Source organism: Sceloporus occidentalis, unplaced genomic scaffold, assembly GCF_023333645.1.
Source record: "Sceloporus occidentalis isolate IW3139 unplaced genomic scaffold, rSceOcc1.0.p SCAF_2, whole genome shotgun sequence".
In the NCBI taxonomy this organism is placed as follows: domain Eukaryota; kingdom Metazoa; phylum Chordata; class Lepidosauria; order Squamata; family Phrynosomatidae; genus Sceloporus; species Sceloporus occidentalis.
Window position 1 is genome coordinate 2,181,350 of NW_028316982.1, and position 18,070 is coordinate 2,199,419.

At 46.2% G+C, this 18,070-nt stretch overlaps 2 protein-coding genes across 6 annotated transcripts in view; one reads left to right on the forward strand and one right to left on the reverse strand.

Moving 5' to 3' along the window:
* Positions 1-14,540, reverse strand: part of LOC149317863 (uncharacterized) — a 31,698-nt gene extending 17,158 nt beyond the window's left edge. For 3 of the 5 annotated variants that reach the window (XR_016279937.1, XR_016279938.1, XM_089508586.1), the window contains exon 1: positions 14,048-14,540. Coding sequence is in view for 1 of the 5 variants with exons in the window: in XM_089508586.1 (XP_089364712.1) it covers positions 14,048-14,228 (181 nt within the window). In the remaining 4 variants the exon portion in view is untranslated. Of the gene's footprint in view, positions 1-719; positions 801-821; positions 1,126-14,047 lie in introns of those variants that run through there. The other 2 variants (XM_089508588.1, XM_089508587.1) reach the window with 2 other exon arrangements.
* A 3,053-nt stretch (positions 14,541-17,593) lies between these two features.
* LOC149317864 (cytochrome P450 2J4-like) overlaps positions 17,594-18,070 on the forward strand; it is a 67,051-nt gene continuing 66,574 nt past the window's right edge. The window contains exon 1 of the mRNA XM_089508583.1: positions 17,594-17,601. The gene's annotated coding sequence lies outside the window, so the exon portion shown is untranslated. The remainder of the gene's footprint in view (positions 17,602-18,070) is intronic.

An 18,070-nucleotide genomic window follows, 5' to 3' on the forward strand; every position in this document is an offset into this window, starting at 1 on the left:
GCATGGATGATGATGATGATAATAATAATAATAATAATATAATTTTATTTATGTTTCCCCGCCTCTCCCAATGGATCGAAGCGAGGTTACAGACTAATTAAAAGCACAAAGTGTTTACATCAAAATCCCATTACAAATTAGCTAAAAACAATCAGACAATAGCAGTAGCATCATCAAGCAAGGCAGGGGTCATACACAGACAGAAGCATGTCATTGGTATCAGGAGGTATTCATATCAAGTGGGGGATGCTCGGCTAAAAAGCTCGGTTTTAATCACTTTTCTAAACGTCTCTAACGAGGTCGCCGAGCGGATCTCCTCAGGGAGACTGTTACAAAGTCTCGGAGCCGTTGTTAAAAACGCTCTTTGCGAGGTAGTAACATACTTGGAAGTTGCTATTTCTGATAAGTTCTTATCCGATGTTCTGAGAGTGCGGGATGGATTGTGTGGGGAGATGCGGATTGTGTAGAGAGAGGCGTTCCTTCAAGTAACTCGGGCCCAAGCCATGGAGGGCTTTAAAGGTAAAAACCAACACCTTGTATTGTGCCTGGAAGCAATTAGGGAACCAGTGGAGATCTTTTAAGATGGATGTAATATGGTCAAACCTTGATGAACCAGTGACCAATCTGGCTACCATATTTTGTATTAACTGAAGCTTCCGGACTTGGTACAAGGGTAGCCCCAAGTAAAGCGCATAAAAGAAAGCTAGATGAGAGGTTACCAGAGCATGTACCACTGTTCCAAGGTCCCTCCGGTCTAGGTAGGGTCGCAGTTGGTGTATCAACCGAAGTTGATTGCAAGCACTCCTGGCTGTCGCATCTACCTGAGATGTCAATTGCAGGGATGAGTCCAGAAGTTCTCCTAAACTGCAAACTTCATCCTTCAGGGGAAGTGTGACTCCGTCCAGGACAGGTGGACAAATTTCCTTCCTTAGACCCAAGGAACCCATCACAAGTACTTCCGTTTTCTCTGGATTCAGTCTGAGTTTGTTTTCCCTCATCCAGCCCATTACCGACTCCAGGCAGGCATTCAGAGGAGAGACACCATCCTTAGTCACTGCATCAGTCGGAGGCACAGAGAAACATATTTGGGTGTCATCAGCGTACTGATAACATTGCGCCCCATGTCTTCGGATGATCTCTCCCAGCGGTTTCATGTAAATGTTTAACAGCATGGGGGAGAGAATAGCTCCTTGTGGTACACCAGATGTAAGTTCCCTCTTAGAGGAGCAAATGTCCCCCAGCCTCACCATCTGGAACCTGCCTGAGAGGTAGGATCGGAACCACTGGAGCGCAGTGCCCCCCGATGCCCAACTCCCTCAGGCATTCCAGAAGGATGCCATGGTCAATGGTATTGAAAGCTGCTGAGATGTCCAAGAGCACCAACAAGGACACACTTCCCCTGTCAATGCCCAGACGGAGATCATTGACTAAGGCAACCATGGCAGTTTCAACTCCTTATTCTGTCCTGAAGCCAGTTTGAAATGGGTTCAGATAATCAGTTTCATCCAAGACAGCCTGGAGTTGGAAGGCAACCGCTCTCTCGATCACCTTGCCCAAGAATGGCAGCAGGGAGACTGGTCTATAATTGTTTCTCACCAGAGGGTCCAGGGAAGGTTTTTTCAGCAGCGGTTTAACTACTGCTAATTTCAATTTGGATGGAAATTTTCGCTCCCGGAAGGATGCACTGATTATTAATCGTAACAATGTAGTTACGACATCTCCTCCCATGGCGGTCAACCAAGAAGGGCAGGGATCGAGGGTGCATGTTGTCTTCTTTACACATCCAAGGATCAAAGAGGGAACCACATGGGATGCTTTTTCACTTCCAAAGAGGGAAGGCTTCTGTGACCGTTGGCAGTTTTGTGATACAGAGTCAGGCAGAAATCCATTATGATTTTAACTGGATTGGACAATGACTAAGATTTCCTATGCACAAAGTACCAGCTCTAGTACATAAGAAAGCCAAACTCAGCTACCAAATGTACCAAATTGATCTTAAAACTTCAGTGTCACAACCATGACTTTCTTACACTGCCAGATTTACCAATATACTTCTAAATGACTAGACCACATTCTTGTTTACACTGATTTCCACAGCCTTTCCTTCACCACAGGCAAATTAGAAAGAAAGAAAGAAAGAAAGAAAGAAAGAAAGAAAGAAAGGTGGATTGTGGGGCTTTCTATCAGTTTGTAGCAATAAGATTGACATGTTTTTCATAGTAACTACAATGCAACCATATTAGTTCCTTTAGGAAAACTGAACATAGCATTGTACTAACCATAACCAACTATTCTTGGTGGGGCTTGGAACTACAACAACAATACCTATAAAGCCCTAAATGGCTTGGGCCCAGGATACCTAAAGGACCACCTCTCCCCGTACATTCCGCCCCACACCCTCAGAACGTCTGGGCAGCAGCTACTGAAGGTGCCTGGGGCAAGGTTGGCCTCCACTACTCGGAGGACGTTCTCCATAGCTGCCCCAGCCCTTTGGAATGCGCTGCCCACAGAGCTCCGCTCGTCTACTACCCTGGCCCAATTTAGGAAGGATCTCAAAACCTTCCTATTCCAACAGGCATTCCCCGAATAAATATCCTGTGGGCCTCCCTCCTCTTCCGTGGCCAAGAGGTTGGGCTATGGGGTCTTTTTGTTTGTTGCCTGTTTTTAACTATGTAATTTGTAATCTGTGTATTTCTGTAATACATTTTAATCTGTTGTAAGCCGCCCTGATCGTAGGAAGGGCGGCATATAAATAAAAATTTTATTATTATTTATTATTAATAGTTCTTTGTTTAAAAGTAATTTTCCAAATTCTACTATAAGATAGTTTCAGCATTACTCTCCCCAGAGAGAAGATGAAGAATGGAAGCAAAGGGAAAGTGATGAATAGATAAAGGGAACAGGATGGATGTTTCTTCCACAGCTGATCACCGGCTCTTTTCTTCTGGATGAAGCTATGGCAGGGAGAGGAAAAGCAGAGTCCAGCAAAGCCTTGCCTATTTGCAAAAGCTGAGGAAGTGCCTTTCCAGAAGAACTCTGTCTTTTGGTGATGAATACCCATTTCTGGCAAACTGTTATGAATTCTGTGGATTCTGCTTTGTTCTGATATAATTACACTCATTCCTCCACATTTATGGCTTTGACTTTTGCGGATTTGATTATTCTCGGATTTTATTAATATGTTCCCACTAGGAATATCTAGATCCTCCAACACAACTCTATGGTCAACTTTAACCAAAAGTTGCACTGAAGGACCAAAAGATTCCTAGAGGGAATCATAGAATCATAGAGTTGGAAGAGACCGCAAGGGCCCTCCAGTCCAACCCCATTCTGCCATGCAGGAAATCCAAATCAAAGCATCCCTGACAGATGGCCATCCAGCCTCCGTTTGAAGACCTCCAAGGAGGGAGACTCCACTACACTCCGAGGAAGGAGTGTGTTCCACTGTCGAACAGCCCTTACTGTCAGGAAGTTCTTCCTAATGTTGAGGTGGGAACACTCCACTAGGTCTTTGTAGCTCCTCCAGTGCAACTCTATGGTCAATGTCTGGCAGATGTTGACCACAGAGTTTCACTAGAGGACCAAGAGATTCCTAGAGAGGTGTTCCCTCAGGTAAAATCATAGTGTTTTTGTTATTTGCGGTATTTCCACATTCACAGGGGTCCTGTGCCCTTAATCCCAGAGAATGTGGTGGGATTAATGTATATTGTGATACTAACATGAATGTTATCCATGTGATTCTCTAATACTTTGTTATTGCTGTAAACAGCTTTCAGCTCCACTTTCTTGCTGAAAAGGTGGAAAATCATAGAATCGTAGAGTTGGAAGAGACCCAAAAAGGGCCATCCAGTCCAAGCCCCTTCTGCCATGCAGGAACTCTTCAGCAAAGCACCCCCATTGACAGATGTCCATCTAGTCTCTGTTTAAAGACCTCTAAAGAAGGAGACTCCACTAAAATCTCTGAGGATGGAGTATCTTCCACTGTCGAACAGCCCTTACTCTCAGGAAGTTCCTCCTAATGTTGAGGTGGAATCTGTCCTACAGGCCGATCTCTCTCCTAAACACAGAGTATAAAATCTTTGCGAGTATCCTAGAAGACAGGCTTAAAAAAATACTTCAAAATTGGATAAAATCAGATCCATGTGGATTTTTGCCCAAGAGATATATCAAACATAATATTAGAACAGTTATAGATTTGATTGAATTGTATGATAAAAATCCAGGGAAAGAAGTGGCAATGCTTTTCCTCGACGCAGAGAAAGCCTTCGATAATTTAAATTGGATATTCTTGGAAAACCTATTGAAGAAACTAAATTTAGGTGAAAAAATATTAAAATGGGTAACAGAAATTTACAAAGAACAGGAGGCAAGAGTGATTGTTAATGGGTATAAGATGGGAAAGTGCAAGATAACAAAAGGAACAAGGCAAGGTTGCCCACTGTCGCCCCTTATTTTTATTATGTGTTTGGAAATTCTTTGTAACAGAATTAGAAAAGATGAAGAAATAAAAGAGACAAGAATAAGAGGGAAAGACATGAAGTTAAGGGCATATGCTGATGATGTAGTATTAATTATAGAAGAACCAAATGTCATGACACCAAAACTACTTGAAATTATCTACCAATTCGGATCTTGCGCAGGATTTAAAATAAATAAATCTAAGTCGGCCTTCTTAACATTTAACAAGAGCAAGAGAAAACAAGATAACTTATATGAACTTAGTGGAATACAGATTCAAAAGAAAGTAAAGTCTCTGGGAATAAACATCACTAACACAAAAATAGAATTATTTGATAATAATTATAAGAACATGCGGAAGGCCATCAAAGGAAAATTAGGAAGATGGGGAAAATTACAAATCTCTCTGATGGGAAAAATTGTGTTTATCAAGATGAGCATTCTGCCAAAAATAATGTTCTTATTCCAAAACTTGCCTATTATTTTAAATGAGACGGTATTTAAGACCTGGAAACAAGATCTAACTAACTTTATATGGTCGGGGAGGAAAGCAAGAATAAAATGGAGCTTGCTAATTGACACAAGAGAAAGGGGGCCTTTCATTGCCAGATTTGCAGACATACGATCACGCTTGCTGTTTGGAGTGGTTAAAAGACTGGATTCAGCTGAAAGATGAACAGTTACTTAATCTTGAAGGTTTCAACGCTATATTTGGATGGAATGCATACTTATGGTATGGGAAGGTGGACCAAAATAAGCAATTCAAAGATCATATCATAAGGCAGGCATTGTTAAAGGTGTGGGATAGATATAAAAGGAAATGATATACAAAACTTCCGGATTGGGTGTCACCTCATGAAGCTTTTTGTATAAGAGATAAAATTGAAACAAAGGGATGGTTGAGATATAGAGATATTTTGAAGAAGGATAAGGGGAGGCAGATATTGAAAAGTCAAGAAGAATTGGGTAATGAGGGAATTAAATTAAACTTGCTTACATATTATCAGATAAAAGAGCGTTTTGCATGTGATGTTAGAGATAGTGGAATATCTGAAGATAAAAATGAGTTGGATGAGATATTGTTAAGTGACAAGAAGGGGGCAATCTCAAAATTGTATGGATACTGTTTAAAAATTCAATTAGAAATGGAAACAATTAAAACAAATATGATAGAGTGGTCAAAAAACGTGGGTCATTGTATCCCTCTGGGAAAATGGGAGAGAGCGTGGGGTAAAGATCTGAAGTTTTCATCACGTGTCAATATGAAGGAGAATTGTATAAACATGGTATATAAGTGGCATCTTTCCCCGTCTAGGCTTGCAAAAATATACAAAAACAAAGAGGGAATTGGTTGGAGATGCAAAAAGCAAATAGGAACTTCCTATCTCATGTGGTGGACATGCCCATTAATAAAAGAATTCTGGAAGGATGTACATAAGATATATATAAAGTTAAAATCAAATTAGAACCGGAGACATGTTTGTTAAATATGATCGATGATGCGACAGACAGAAAAATTTTGAAACAAATTTTATATCTGTTAATGACTGCATGTATAACAATTGCTAAACATTGGAAAGAGTAAAGAGCTCCAGAAATTAATAATTGGCTAGTAAAAGCCTTGGATGTTATAAAGATGGACAAAATGACATCGTATTTACAAGAGAAAAATAATATAGGCGGAGAGACATGGGACCCGTTTATAAAATACTGTACTGAGAAATGGAAATGAACGGATTTCTTTCTTTAATGTTCTCTTTGTTTCTGTTTTTGGGATTTCCTATAATGTTGTCTAAAGAAGGAATCTGATATAAGCAGAAGGAAGTACATGTAACAGTTAGAACGTGGTAGCAACTATATATGTACAGGATAAGATAATACATATAAGAATGTTATTGTTAGGAATACACATTGCTTGATATCAGAAATAAGCGACAGGAAGAAATGTGAGATGGGGAAATGTACGATAGGAAATTGATGAAGAATAAGTATTATTAGCTGTATGAACAATTTTGATCAACCCAAGATATAGATATGTACAGAGGGGAATGGGAGGGGGGAGACAGGACAGAATGTATGTACGATATGAACTAATGCATGATAAATGGATATGAAATCCTGTCATGTATGTTTTTAAAATGCCTAAATACAATCAATATATATATATATATATATATATATATATATATATATATAAAAAGGAATCTCTTTTCCTGTAGCTTGCATCCATTGCTCAGGGTCCTAGAAAACAAGTCAGCTCCCTCCTCAATAGGACATCCCTTCAAATATTTAAACAGGGCTATCATATCACCTCTTAACCTTCTCTTCTCCAGGCTAAACATCCCCAGCTCCCTGAGACCTTCCTCATAGGGCTTCATGGTTTCCAGGCCCTTCACCATTTTAGTCGCCCTCCTTTGGACACAAGGCTCCAGTTTCTCAATGTCCTTTTTGAATTGTGGTGCCCAGAACTTGACACAATATTCTAGGTGGGGCCTGACCAAAGCAGAATACAAATGCATTGGCCTTTTTAGCTGCTGCATCACACTGTTGACTCATGTTCAACTTGTGGTCTGGACTGACAGATCACTTTCACATGAATAAGTCTCTCGTTCAGCCAAGTGTCCCCCATAATCCTATATCTGTGCATTTTATTTTTCTGCCCATTTCTCATGTTGAAGTTCATTTTGTTAGCTTTGGCCCAGCTTTCTAATCTCCTGGACTTGGGGATGTCCAACATGTTTATAAATGACTTAGATCAGGGATTCTCAATCTATCATTCCCCAGCTATTTTGTATTTTGATTCCCAGGAGCCTTTGCCAGCATGGCCAGTGACAGGTTCTGGGGGTTGAAGTCCAAAATACCCAGAAGACCAAAGGTTGAGAACCACATCATCAAATCTGCAGATGACACCAAATGGCATGGGAATGGGGTAACTAGTATCCCAGGGAACAGGATTAGAACTCAAACAGCCCCTGACAGATTGGAACGCTGGGCCAAAATAATAATACAAATTTTAACAGGGATAAATGTAAGATACTACATCTAAACATCAGTCAACAGTATAAAGTGGCGGCCAAAAAACCTCCAAAGAAATTCTAGGCTGCATCAACAGGAGTATAGTGTCCAGATCAAGGGAAGTGGTAGCACTGCTCTGTCCTCCTTTGGTCAGACCTCACTTAGAATACTGTGTCAAGTTCTAGGAACCGCAGTTCCAGAAGGATATTGACAAGCTGGAATGTATCCAGAGAAGGGCTTCTGGAAACCAAGGCTAATGAGGAATGATTCAGGGAGTTAGGTATGTTTAGCTTGGATAAGGGATGACTGAGAGCCATCTTTAAATATCTGAAGAGATGTTGTGTAGAATCATAGAGTTGGAAGAGACCGCAAGGGCCATCCAGTCCAACCCCATTCTGCCATGCAGGAAATCCAAATCAAAGCATCCCTGACAGATGGCCATCCAGCCTCTGTTTAAAGACCTCCAAGGAGGGAGAGTCCACTACACTCCGAGGGAGTTTGTTCCACTGTCGAACAGCCCTTAATGTCAGGAAGTTCTTCCTAATGTCGAGGTGGAATCTCTTTTCCTGCAGCTTGCATCCATTGTTCCAGGTCCTATTCTTTGGAGCAGCAGAAAACAAGAAGATGGAGTGGGTTTGCTTTCTGCTGTAACAGAGACTAGAACATGAATCAATGGATTCAAATTATAAGAAAAGATATTCTACCCAAACATCATGAAGAACTTCTTGACTGTAAAGAGCTGTATGGCAGTGGAATAGACTCCCTGAGAAAGTGATGGACTCTCCCTCTTTGGAGGTCTTTAAAGAGAAGTTGGACGAGCTTTTGCTATGTATTCCTGCACAGCAGGAGACTGGACTATGAGGTCCTTGAGGCACCTTCCAACTCTAAGATTCTATCCTTCTAACTCTGAAGCCCCCTAATGAGTCCCATAAAGGTACTGGCTACTCCCAAAAACTTATTGGACAAAGATGCCTAGAAAATGGATTAAAAACTCTTCTTGTGGGGCTTTGCAATGGTGCATAATTTAGCAGGTGGGGTGGCATGGGACGTGGTGGTGGGGATGGATGGATGGATGGATGGATGTGGTGAGAATCTCACACCTCCTTTTTTTATTTGGACTTTAGAAAACATCCCCAGTTTTCTAGGGGCCATGGGGGCAATTTTGCCACCGCTTCCCCAGGTTGCTCTAGACTCAGGCACTGGAAGTGGAAGCGGCCAGCATTGATTTAAATAGATATATACAGTAAGCCCTTGATATCTGCTGAGGTTTGGCTCTTGAACCCGCTGTGGATAACAAAACCAGTGGATGCTTGTCCCATTAAATTCAGTGGCAAAGTAAAATGGTGTCCGTCATATAAAATGGCAAAATCATGGTTGTTTTGGGGGGATTTATATATTTTTAAAATATTTTTAAGCTGTGGATAAAGAATCCGTGGATACAGAGGGCCAACTGTAGTCCCGCCGTGCCGAAAACATTTTAGTGGGGATGACAAAATTGCCTCTCCTGTCTACTAGAAGGCATTATAAAATCAAAGCAAAACAAAATGGTGGGGGCGGTGGATGAGGAATCTATGGTTATCTTACAGTACAATCTCATATGTACCTATTCAGTTTTAAGACCAATGAAATAAACAGGGGTGGCTACTAGGAAAGAGCATAAAGCTGGTACCTATGTACACTTTAACAACAGCTCATTGCCTGTTCCTAAATTAAGAGGGATGCGTTCTCCATTACACTATAAACTTTCATGCTTCATTTCTCACTGTTGACATTTCCCAGTTTGGTGGAACTGGCCCAAAATGTGGCAAGGAAGAGAAGGAAAAGAGACTGCGCTAACGATCACAAAAATGTCACAAGTTCTGACATGGGCAGCCAGAAGTAGTCAGGCTCCTGTTTTATAAAAGCCAAAGCCCAACCTGCTTTTCTCAGCCCCAAATGTACCTGGCTCCAGCTTAACCTGAAGCTTGCTAACAGGGTTGTCCTCACCGAGGAGCTTCATTTGTCTGTGAAGAGCGTCAAGGCGGAAGGCAGTTTCCAGGCAGGTAAAAGCAGCACCTGTCCAAAAACAAAGGTATCTATTTAGACCTGGGTCTGAAACATGACATTTGGCAAGATAGTGTGAACCTCAGGATTCTTTTGCAGCTATATAGAATGACATCCAAAATCCACAAAACAGCAATATTTTTTATTGGGCCAACCAAAAATGCACAAAATACATCATGCAAGCTTTTGAAATCTGCTGAAGGTCTGAAGGGGTTCCACTTAGGCAGAGGCCATTCCTGTCTTTGGCCATGTGGGATCTGGGAGATAAAATCCAGGCAATAAAATTTAACACCCATTAACTACCATATATACTAACGTTATTACTTGACTTCATGTTTAAACACACATGAAAGGGAGTCAAGGAAAGAGAAAGAGGAGAGAGAAGATGATTACCTCAAACATCCATGCTACTCTTCATGAGTGTATGCCTCTTCCTCCGCTATGGCTTCCCGCTCTTCCTCTTCCAAGGCCTGAGCCGCTTGCTCGGCCAACTGCGCCACTCCTGCCATCAGTAAGGCTGTCTGTTGTGCTGGACCTGTTGGAGAGAGAGAAAAATTCAGTTCCCAAACCAATGTTCCTTTTTCCAGAGATGGAGGTGAGGTTTCTCAGCCCAGGGCCTTCAGAACTAGAGACACTGGTCAGAGACTGGCTTCATGAAGGTGCCAGGGAAGAGTACACCTAAACTCTATGTCTCTCAATGAGCTTTATCCTTTACCTTGACAGGTAATGGCAAAACTACAAGTCTAACCGATGGGTGACTCAGCCTAAGCCCTGGTTTTCTCCCATTTATCCTCAAGATAGAGAAGACACACATTCCCTCTATCTTTCACATATAGAAACACACACATATATATAATATATGCATACACTGATGAAAGAGGTGCAGATGTGGCCCTTAAAAGGGGCAGCCTCCTCCTTGGCAATGAGAGTGGCTTCAACCCTATCACTATTTTTGAGGGCTGACCTTTCCTGGGCTACAGATCTTACCTATGAGGGCCCTCATGGACAGGCGAACATACAATTATATGTCAAGAGAGCCTCTCAAAGGGGCTGCTTTCTCAGCTGAGGCCAGGATAAATGTAAAAGGCAATTCAGCCTTAGGCCACAGCAGCCTCTGTATTGCTCAGGAGACAGTTTTGAAAACAAACAAACAAGCAAACAAACCCGCTGACATGCGGGCGCCTGTTCTGAACAAAATTTGGGGACTGGATTGGGGACAAACTCTATGAAGAATGACTGGGTCCCCTCTTGGTAATAATAATAATAATAAAATTTATTTGTATCCCGCCCCTCTGAGAACAATCGGGGCAGCTAACAAAGCTAAAAATACAAAACATATAAAATCCCTGGTACCCTCCCCTCCTTAAAAAAGTATTAAATTCAATGCAATATTTAAAAAACAGAACAAAAAACAACAACAAACAAACATACAAATTAAAAACTGACCAGAAGGTCAACAACATCATACCAACAAGCAATCAGTGGGAGCAGCAGTATCTTTCCCAGACGTTTTTCTAAGGCTGGATTCTCTATTCTGGGAAGGCCTGCCGGAAGAGATCCATCTTAACAGCCTTTTTAAAGCTGTCTAAGGATGTAAGTAGACGGATCTCATCCGGCAGGCCGTTCCACAGTCCGGTAGAGATGGATGACAGGTTCTTCAGGCCCCTGAGGAGGGGAGGGCTTGGGACCATGGGGCCCTGCACCTGAGACCCCCACCGTCTCCAGAACCGGAGCCCTGGTTCCCTGTGGGAAACCTCGGTTTCTCTATGGGCCAGTCTTCCCCAATATCTCCCTATGGGCCAGTCTTCCCCAATATCTCCCTATGGGCCAGTCTTCCCCAATGATTCCCTATGGGCCAGTCTTCCCCAATGATTCCCTATGGGCCAGTCTTCCCAATGATTCCCTATGGGCCAGTCTTCCCAATGATTCCCTATGGGCCAGTCTTCCCCAATGCTTCCCTATGGACCAGTCTTCCCAATGTCTCCCTATGGGCCAGTCTTCCCAATGTCTCCCTATGGGCCAGTCTTCCAATGTCTCCCTGTGGGCCAGTCTTCCCCAATGTCTCCCTATGGGCCTGTCTTCCCCAATGATTCCTTATGGGCCTGTATTCCCCAATGTCTCCCCATGGTCCAGTCTTCCACATTGATTCCCTATGGGCCAGTCTTCCCCAATGCTTCCCTATGGGCCAGTCTTCCCAATGTCTCCCTACGGGCCAGTCTTCCCAATGTCTGCCTACGGGCCAGTCTTCCCAATGTCTCCCTATGGGCCAGTCTTCCCAATGTCTCCCTATGGTCCAGTCTTCCCCAATGCTTCCCTATGGTCCAGTCTTCCCAATGTCTCCCTATGGGCCAGTCTTCCCCGAAGTTTCCCTATGGTCCAGTCTTCCCAATGTCTCCCTATGGGCCAGTCTTCCCAATGTCTCCCTATGGTCCAGTCTTCCCCAATGCTTCCCTATGGTCCAGTCTTCCCAATGTCTCCCTATGGGCCAGTGTTCCCCGAAGTTTCCCTATGGGCCAGTCTTCCCAATGTCTCCCTATGGGCCAGTCTTCCCAATGATTGCCTATGGGCCAGTCTTCCCCAATGTCTCCCTATGGGCCAGTCTTCCCAATGATTGCCTATGGGCCAGTCTTCCCCGATGTTTCCCTATGGGCCAGTCTTCCCCGATGTTTCCCTATGGGCCAGTCTTCCACAATGTCTCCCTATGGGCCAATCTTCCCAATGATTGCCTATGGGCCAGTCTTCCCAATGATTGCCTATGGGCCAGTCTTCCCCGATGTTTCCCTATGGGCCAGTCTTCCCCAATGATTGCCTGTGGGCCAATCTTCCCCAATGTCTCCCTATGGGCCAGTCTTCCCCAACGTCTCCCTATGGGCCAGTCTTCCCAATCATTGCCTATGGGCCAGTGTTCCCCGATGTTTCCCTATGGGCCAGTCTTCCCAATGATTGCCTATGGGCCAGTCTTCCCCAATGATTCCCTATGGGCCAGTCTTCCCCAATGATTCTCTATGGGCCAGTCTTCCCCAATGTCTCCCTATGGGCCAGTCTTCCCCGATGTTTCCCTATGGGCCAGTCTTCCCCAATGTCTCCCTATGGGCCAGTCTTCCCCAACGTCTCCCTATGGGCCAGTCTTCCCAATGATTGCCTATGGACCAGTCTTCCCCGATGTCTCCCTATGGGCCAGTCTTCCCCAATGTCTCCCTATGGGCCAGTCTTCCCCAACGTCTCCCTATGGGCCAGTCTTCCCAATGATTGCCTATGGACCAGTCTTCCCCGATGTCTCCCTATGGGCCAGTCTTCCCAATGTCTCCCTATGGGCCAGTCTTCCCCAATGTCTCCCTATGGGCCAGTCTTCCCCGATGTTTCCCTATGGGCCAGTCTTCCCCAATGTCTCCCTATGGGCCAGTCTTCCCCAACGTCTCCCTATGGGCCAGTCTTCCCAATGATTGCCTATGGACCAGTCTTCCCCGATGTCTCCCTATGGGCCAGTCTTCCCCAATGTCTCCCTATGGGCCAGTCTTCCCCAATGTCTCCCTATGGGCCAGTCTTCCCCAACGTCTCCCTATGGGCCAGTCTTCCCAATGATTGCCTATGGGCCAGTCTTCCCCGATGTCTCCCTATGGGCCAGTCTTCCCCAATGTCTCCCTATGGGCCAGTCTTCCCCAACGTCTCCCTATGGGCCAGTCTTCCCAATCATTGCCTATGGGCCAGTGTTCCCCGATGTTTCCCTATGGGCCAGTCTTCCCAATGATTGCCTATGGGCCAGTCTTCCCCAACGCCTCCCTATGGGCCAGTCTTCCCCAACGTCTCCCTATGGGCCAGTCTTCCCCAACGTCTCTCTATGGGCCAGTCTTCCCAATGATTGCCTATGGACCAGTCTTCCCCGATGTCTCCCTATGGGCCAGTCTTCCCCAATGTCTCCCTATGGGCCAGTCTTCCCCGATGTCTCCCTATGGACAAGTCTTCCCCGATGTCTCCCTATGGGCCAGTCTTCCCCAATGTCTCCCTATGGGCCAGTCTTCCCCGATGTTTCCCTATGGACAAGTCTTCCCCGATGTCTCCCTATGGGCCAGTCTTCCCCAATGTCTCCCTATGGACCAGTCTTCCCCAATGTCTCCCTATGGGCCAGTCTTCCCCAATGTCTCCCTATGGGCCAGTCTTCCCCAATGTCTCCCTATGGGCCAGTCTTCCCCAATGTCTCCCTATGGGCCAGTCTTCCCCGATGTCTCCCTATGGGCCAGTCTTCCCCAACGTCTCCCTATGGGCCAGTCTTCCCCAACGTCTCCCTATGGGCCAGTCTTCCCCAATGTCTCCCTATGGGCCAGTCTTCCCCAACGTCTCCCTATGGGCCAGTCTTCCATCCTCGTGTGGTTCCTGCAGTGCGGATGCAGCCCTAGCGGAGTCCCAGAGATGGAAGACAGCCCCGCCCCTTCTCCCTCTCCCTTTCTTGCCATGCAGGAACTCCACATCAAAGCCCTCCTGCAGCCTCCGCTCAGGGAGGGGCCTTGCTGTTGCCATGGCTACTGCTACTCACGGAGCTGGGCCCAAGGAGGAAGCGGCGGAGGCTGGGCGGGCGGCGGCAGCCAGAGCAGGACGAAGGTCGGAAGAAGCACCGAGAGGACGACCGAAGGGAAGGCGGCACCGTAGAGCCAAAACCACCCGAGAGGCACCGCCACCGCCGACCGCTTGAGGGCGCTAGCGGCCCAGTCTGGCATGGCTGCTCCTCCACCCGCTCCTCTTCCTAGCGGTTGCCACGGCAACGACGACGACGACGCTCGGGAGGCAGGAGGCGGGGCCTGTGACCTCACTTCCGCCGCCAGCGAAGGGAAGGAAAGGCGCTTGGAGGCCGGACACTTTTGGGGGACAGTCCTTCTTCCAACTCTATGGTTCCAACTCTATGGTTCGGAGAGCGATCGAGTCTCCTTCCTTGGAGGCGGCTGTCTTTCAGCGGAGGCTGGATCTGGGCCTCTATCCCAGAGGGAGGGCGGGTTGAAGGAGAGTTCCTGCATGGCAGACGGAGGAGGAGGAAGGGGTTGAGCGGATCAGGGCCCTTTGGGGGGCTCTCTTCCAACTCTCTGGTTCAGAAGGGAACCCCCCCCCCCTTTCCTTGGCTCTGCCAAAAAGGTCCCAAGGGCCTCCATGGAACCACAGAACCAGGAACATCGGGTCTGAGGCTTTGGAGGGACCCAGGGTCACACTCTCTCAGCCTCTCTCAAGTCTTGCCAAGGAAGCTCCAGGACAGCTTTGCCTCAGGGATGGCCAAAGGCCAGTGTCACCCCTCCACTGACCACACCAGGCCCAGCCCTTAGGGAGGCTTTTGGGCACTGATGCCATCATTCGTCAATCATCGTTCCCATGTATTCCACTGGATGTAAGGCTAACAGTGGTGACATTTAACATTGTAGCTTCGGATCCCAATATCATAGGCGCAACCTAAATGTATTTACACACACACATATATATATAGAGAGAGAAGATTTGGTTAGGGATTAAGTCAGGAGCCAGCCCTCCTAGAACATGGCCTCAGAGCCTGAAAAACCCACCAAAAGCTATTGCTGATGTTAACTTTCCTGGGCCTTGAGACAATCTCCATTTGCCACAAGGACAGAAGGAGGAGCAGGAGGTGCCAGCCTGCAAGGGATGCCCCTCGGTACCATTGAACTGAGAACAAAGGACTAACATCTCTCCCCCTGTTTGCTTTGTAACACTTTGCCTGATGATGAAGAAGAAGAAGACACTGGAGCTTCCTAAGCTTGCAAGACGTGTGTTGTGTATTTTGATTGTCCCAATAAAGGTATCGCTGTTTGGTGGGTTTCTGATGCTGTTGGATTTGCTCTGTGGCCAACACAGCGACCCTGGATCTTCCTGTTTCTTCAAACTGCGGCTGGAGTGATAAAGTCCACCGAGGCCCCTCTGGCCTTCTGCCCAAACAAAGCGTTCAGCCGGCAGGAGATCGGCAAAACAGCCCCCCACTTTCTCTTAAGTGACTCACACATGCATACACAACACACACATATGCACACACACACTCCTTGCTTTGCCAATTGAGCCATCCAAGCGCCTTCTGCCACCTCTAAGCTGGTGAGTTTGGCTAGATATGCATTCTGCACATGCTCAGAGAAGAAGCTCATAGACAGCTGGTTTGGCATTACTGGGTCCAGTGAAGTGGGTCCTGAGGTTGGGATGGGGTTCAAGGTGGTCTTGAGAGCCCCTGGGCCCAGGACAGGATGGGAAAAGAAGGCAGCTGGGTGGGCAGGCAGGGTGCCCTAGTTGCAGGGAAAGGAAAGAGTCTCCCACACCTTCCCACCCTTCTGGCTCATGGCTCCCTGCCTCCTCATCCTCAGCCCCACTCACATGCCCTGATAGCAGAGCCTGGCATGTGGGCACAAATGGGGATGATGTGGATGATTGGACTTCACAAGGAAGGCAAGAAGGTAATGCATGCAGGAAAGGGCCCCCAGGAGAGGAAAGCTAGCCAGGGGGACAAAGGATGGGGAGGCAGGGGTCTGTCCCCACATGCAGCCAGACACAAGAGCACTTGCACCAAAAGCAACACACCCAAAGTCTAAAGGAAGGAGTGTTGTGTGAAAAAACACACCCATCATTCTGAAGTTGAGAGCCAGTGTGTGGCAGTGGTTTGCACCTCTCCTGCTTCTTCTCCAGACAAATGACCCCTTTTCTGACTTACTGTAGATGGAGGGCTTTGCCCACCTCCCATGCCAGTTGTGGGCCCCGTCCCTGGCAAAGCTTAAGTGGCCTGAGCAATTGGCCAGTGTTGGCCACCACCAGCAGGAGGGCCTCAGCACACAGACATGCACACAAACACACATGCCCCAGGCTGACATTGGCCAAAGGCCTGGTGTTTTATGCCCTCCATGGCAAGGTGAAGGGGATGCCAAGCTGTGACTGAAACGAAGTCATTGGACTGTTCAGCCAAACAAATCCTCTGTTGTTGGATCTTGCCAAGTGATGCAGCATCAACAACAACATGCAGCAGCACAACACGGCTGTGACCTGGAAGGCTGAGTGTCAGCACCAGGCGTGTGTGTGTTGCAGGGAAACCAAGCCCACATCCCAGTTATGCTGGATGCTCCTGCCAGACCCTGGAGCCATGGTCTCCAGCCGAAGTGGGGAGAGGGGGGCCCTGGGTAGCCCACCAAACCCCCCCCCCCAAATGGAGCAAAAACATGCAAAACAAATCAGTAACAAAAACAACTTACACTTATAAACAGACACACACACAATTTTTTTTTACATCAGAGCAAGGTCACTCAGTGGGTTTGGATAGTTGAGCGGTGACTCGAACCCAGGTCTTTAGAGTCATAGTCCAATGCTCAAACCACTACACCATGATGGGTCTCACGCTGCACCAGTTCTCTATAGTTCTATCCTGCCCGATGTCTGAAGAAAATAGGGTGGCATACACTAAATCCCATTTAAGATAAATTAGTAATAACTGCAGTTTAGCAGATAAGAAAAGTAAATCACTGTTGACCCTCCATATATATATTTCAAAGACTAAGTCTTGATATTGCCATTTATTTAAGGGTCACTATTTTACTACACCACTGTATATAACGGAACTTTAGCATGCACAGATTTTGGTATTCATGGGTGTGTGTGTGTGTTATAGAACCAAAAAGGTAAAGGTAAAGGTAGTCCCTTGAGATGAATGCCTAGTCATTACCGACTGTAAGGGTCGGTGCTCATTTACGTTACTAAGCTGCAGAGCCATTGTTGCCAAAGACCAGCATTACCGCATGGGACACTGTAGAATTAATGTGGAGTCTGCTTCCTTGGAGGGCTTTAAACAGAGGCTGGGTGGCCCTTGGGGTCCCTTCCAACTCTACGATTCTATGATTCCATACCTTCTCACCAAAGTGGTAGCTATTTATCTACTGTCATTTGCTTGCTTTCAGACTGCTAGGTTGGCAGAAGCTGGGACTAGTGACAGGAGCTGACCCCATCATCATGTGGCACCTGGTCCTTGAACTGCTAACCTTCGGATCATCAGAACTGGCACCTTAACCACTGAGCCACTGCATCCATGTCCTGGAATCAAACCCCAGCAGATCCCAGAGGCCCCTGGTAAAGAATTGATCATTAATTCTGGCAAGTGGCCATTAGATGGTGCCAGAATTGCCTATAGATCTCTATCTTCCTCTCTCTGTATGAACACCCCATCGAATTGTTTGTCAATGTGTGGCGATCCCATTAATTTCACAGGGTTTTCTTAGTCAAGGAATACTCAGGGTAGGTTGTGTCAGCTCCTGCCCCTGAAATCACCTAGAATTCTGTGTCCATTTCTGGGCACCAAAAGTCAAAAAGGACATTGAGAAACTGGAGCCATGTGTCCAAAGGAGGGTGACCAAAATGGTGAAGGGTCTGGAAACCATGAAGCCCTATGAGGAAGAACTTAGGGAGCTGGGGATGTTTATCCTGGAGAAAAGAAGGTTAAGAGGTGATATGATACTTTAAATACTTGAAGGGCTGTCCTATTGAGGATGGAGCAAGCTTGCTTTCTGCTGCTCCAGAGAATAGGACACAGAGCAATGGA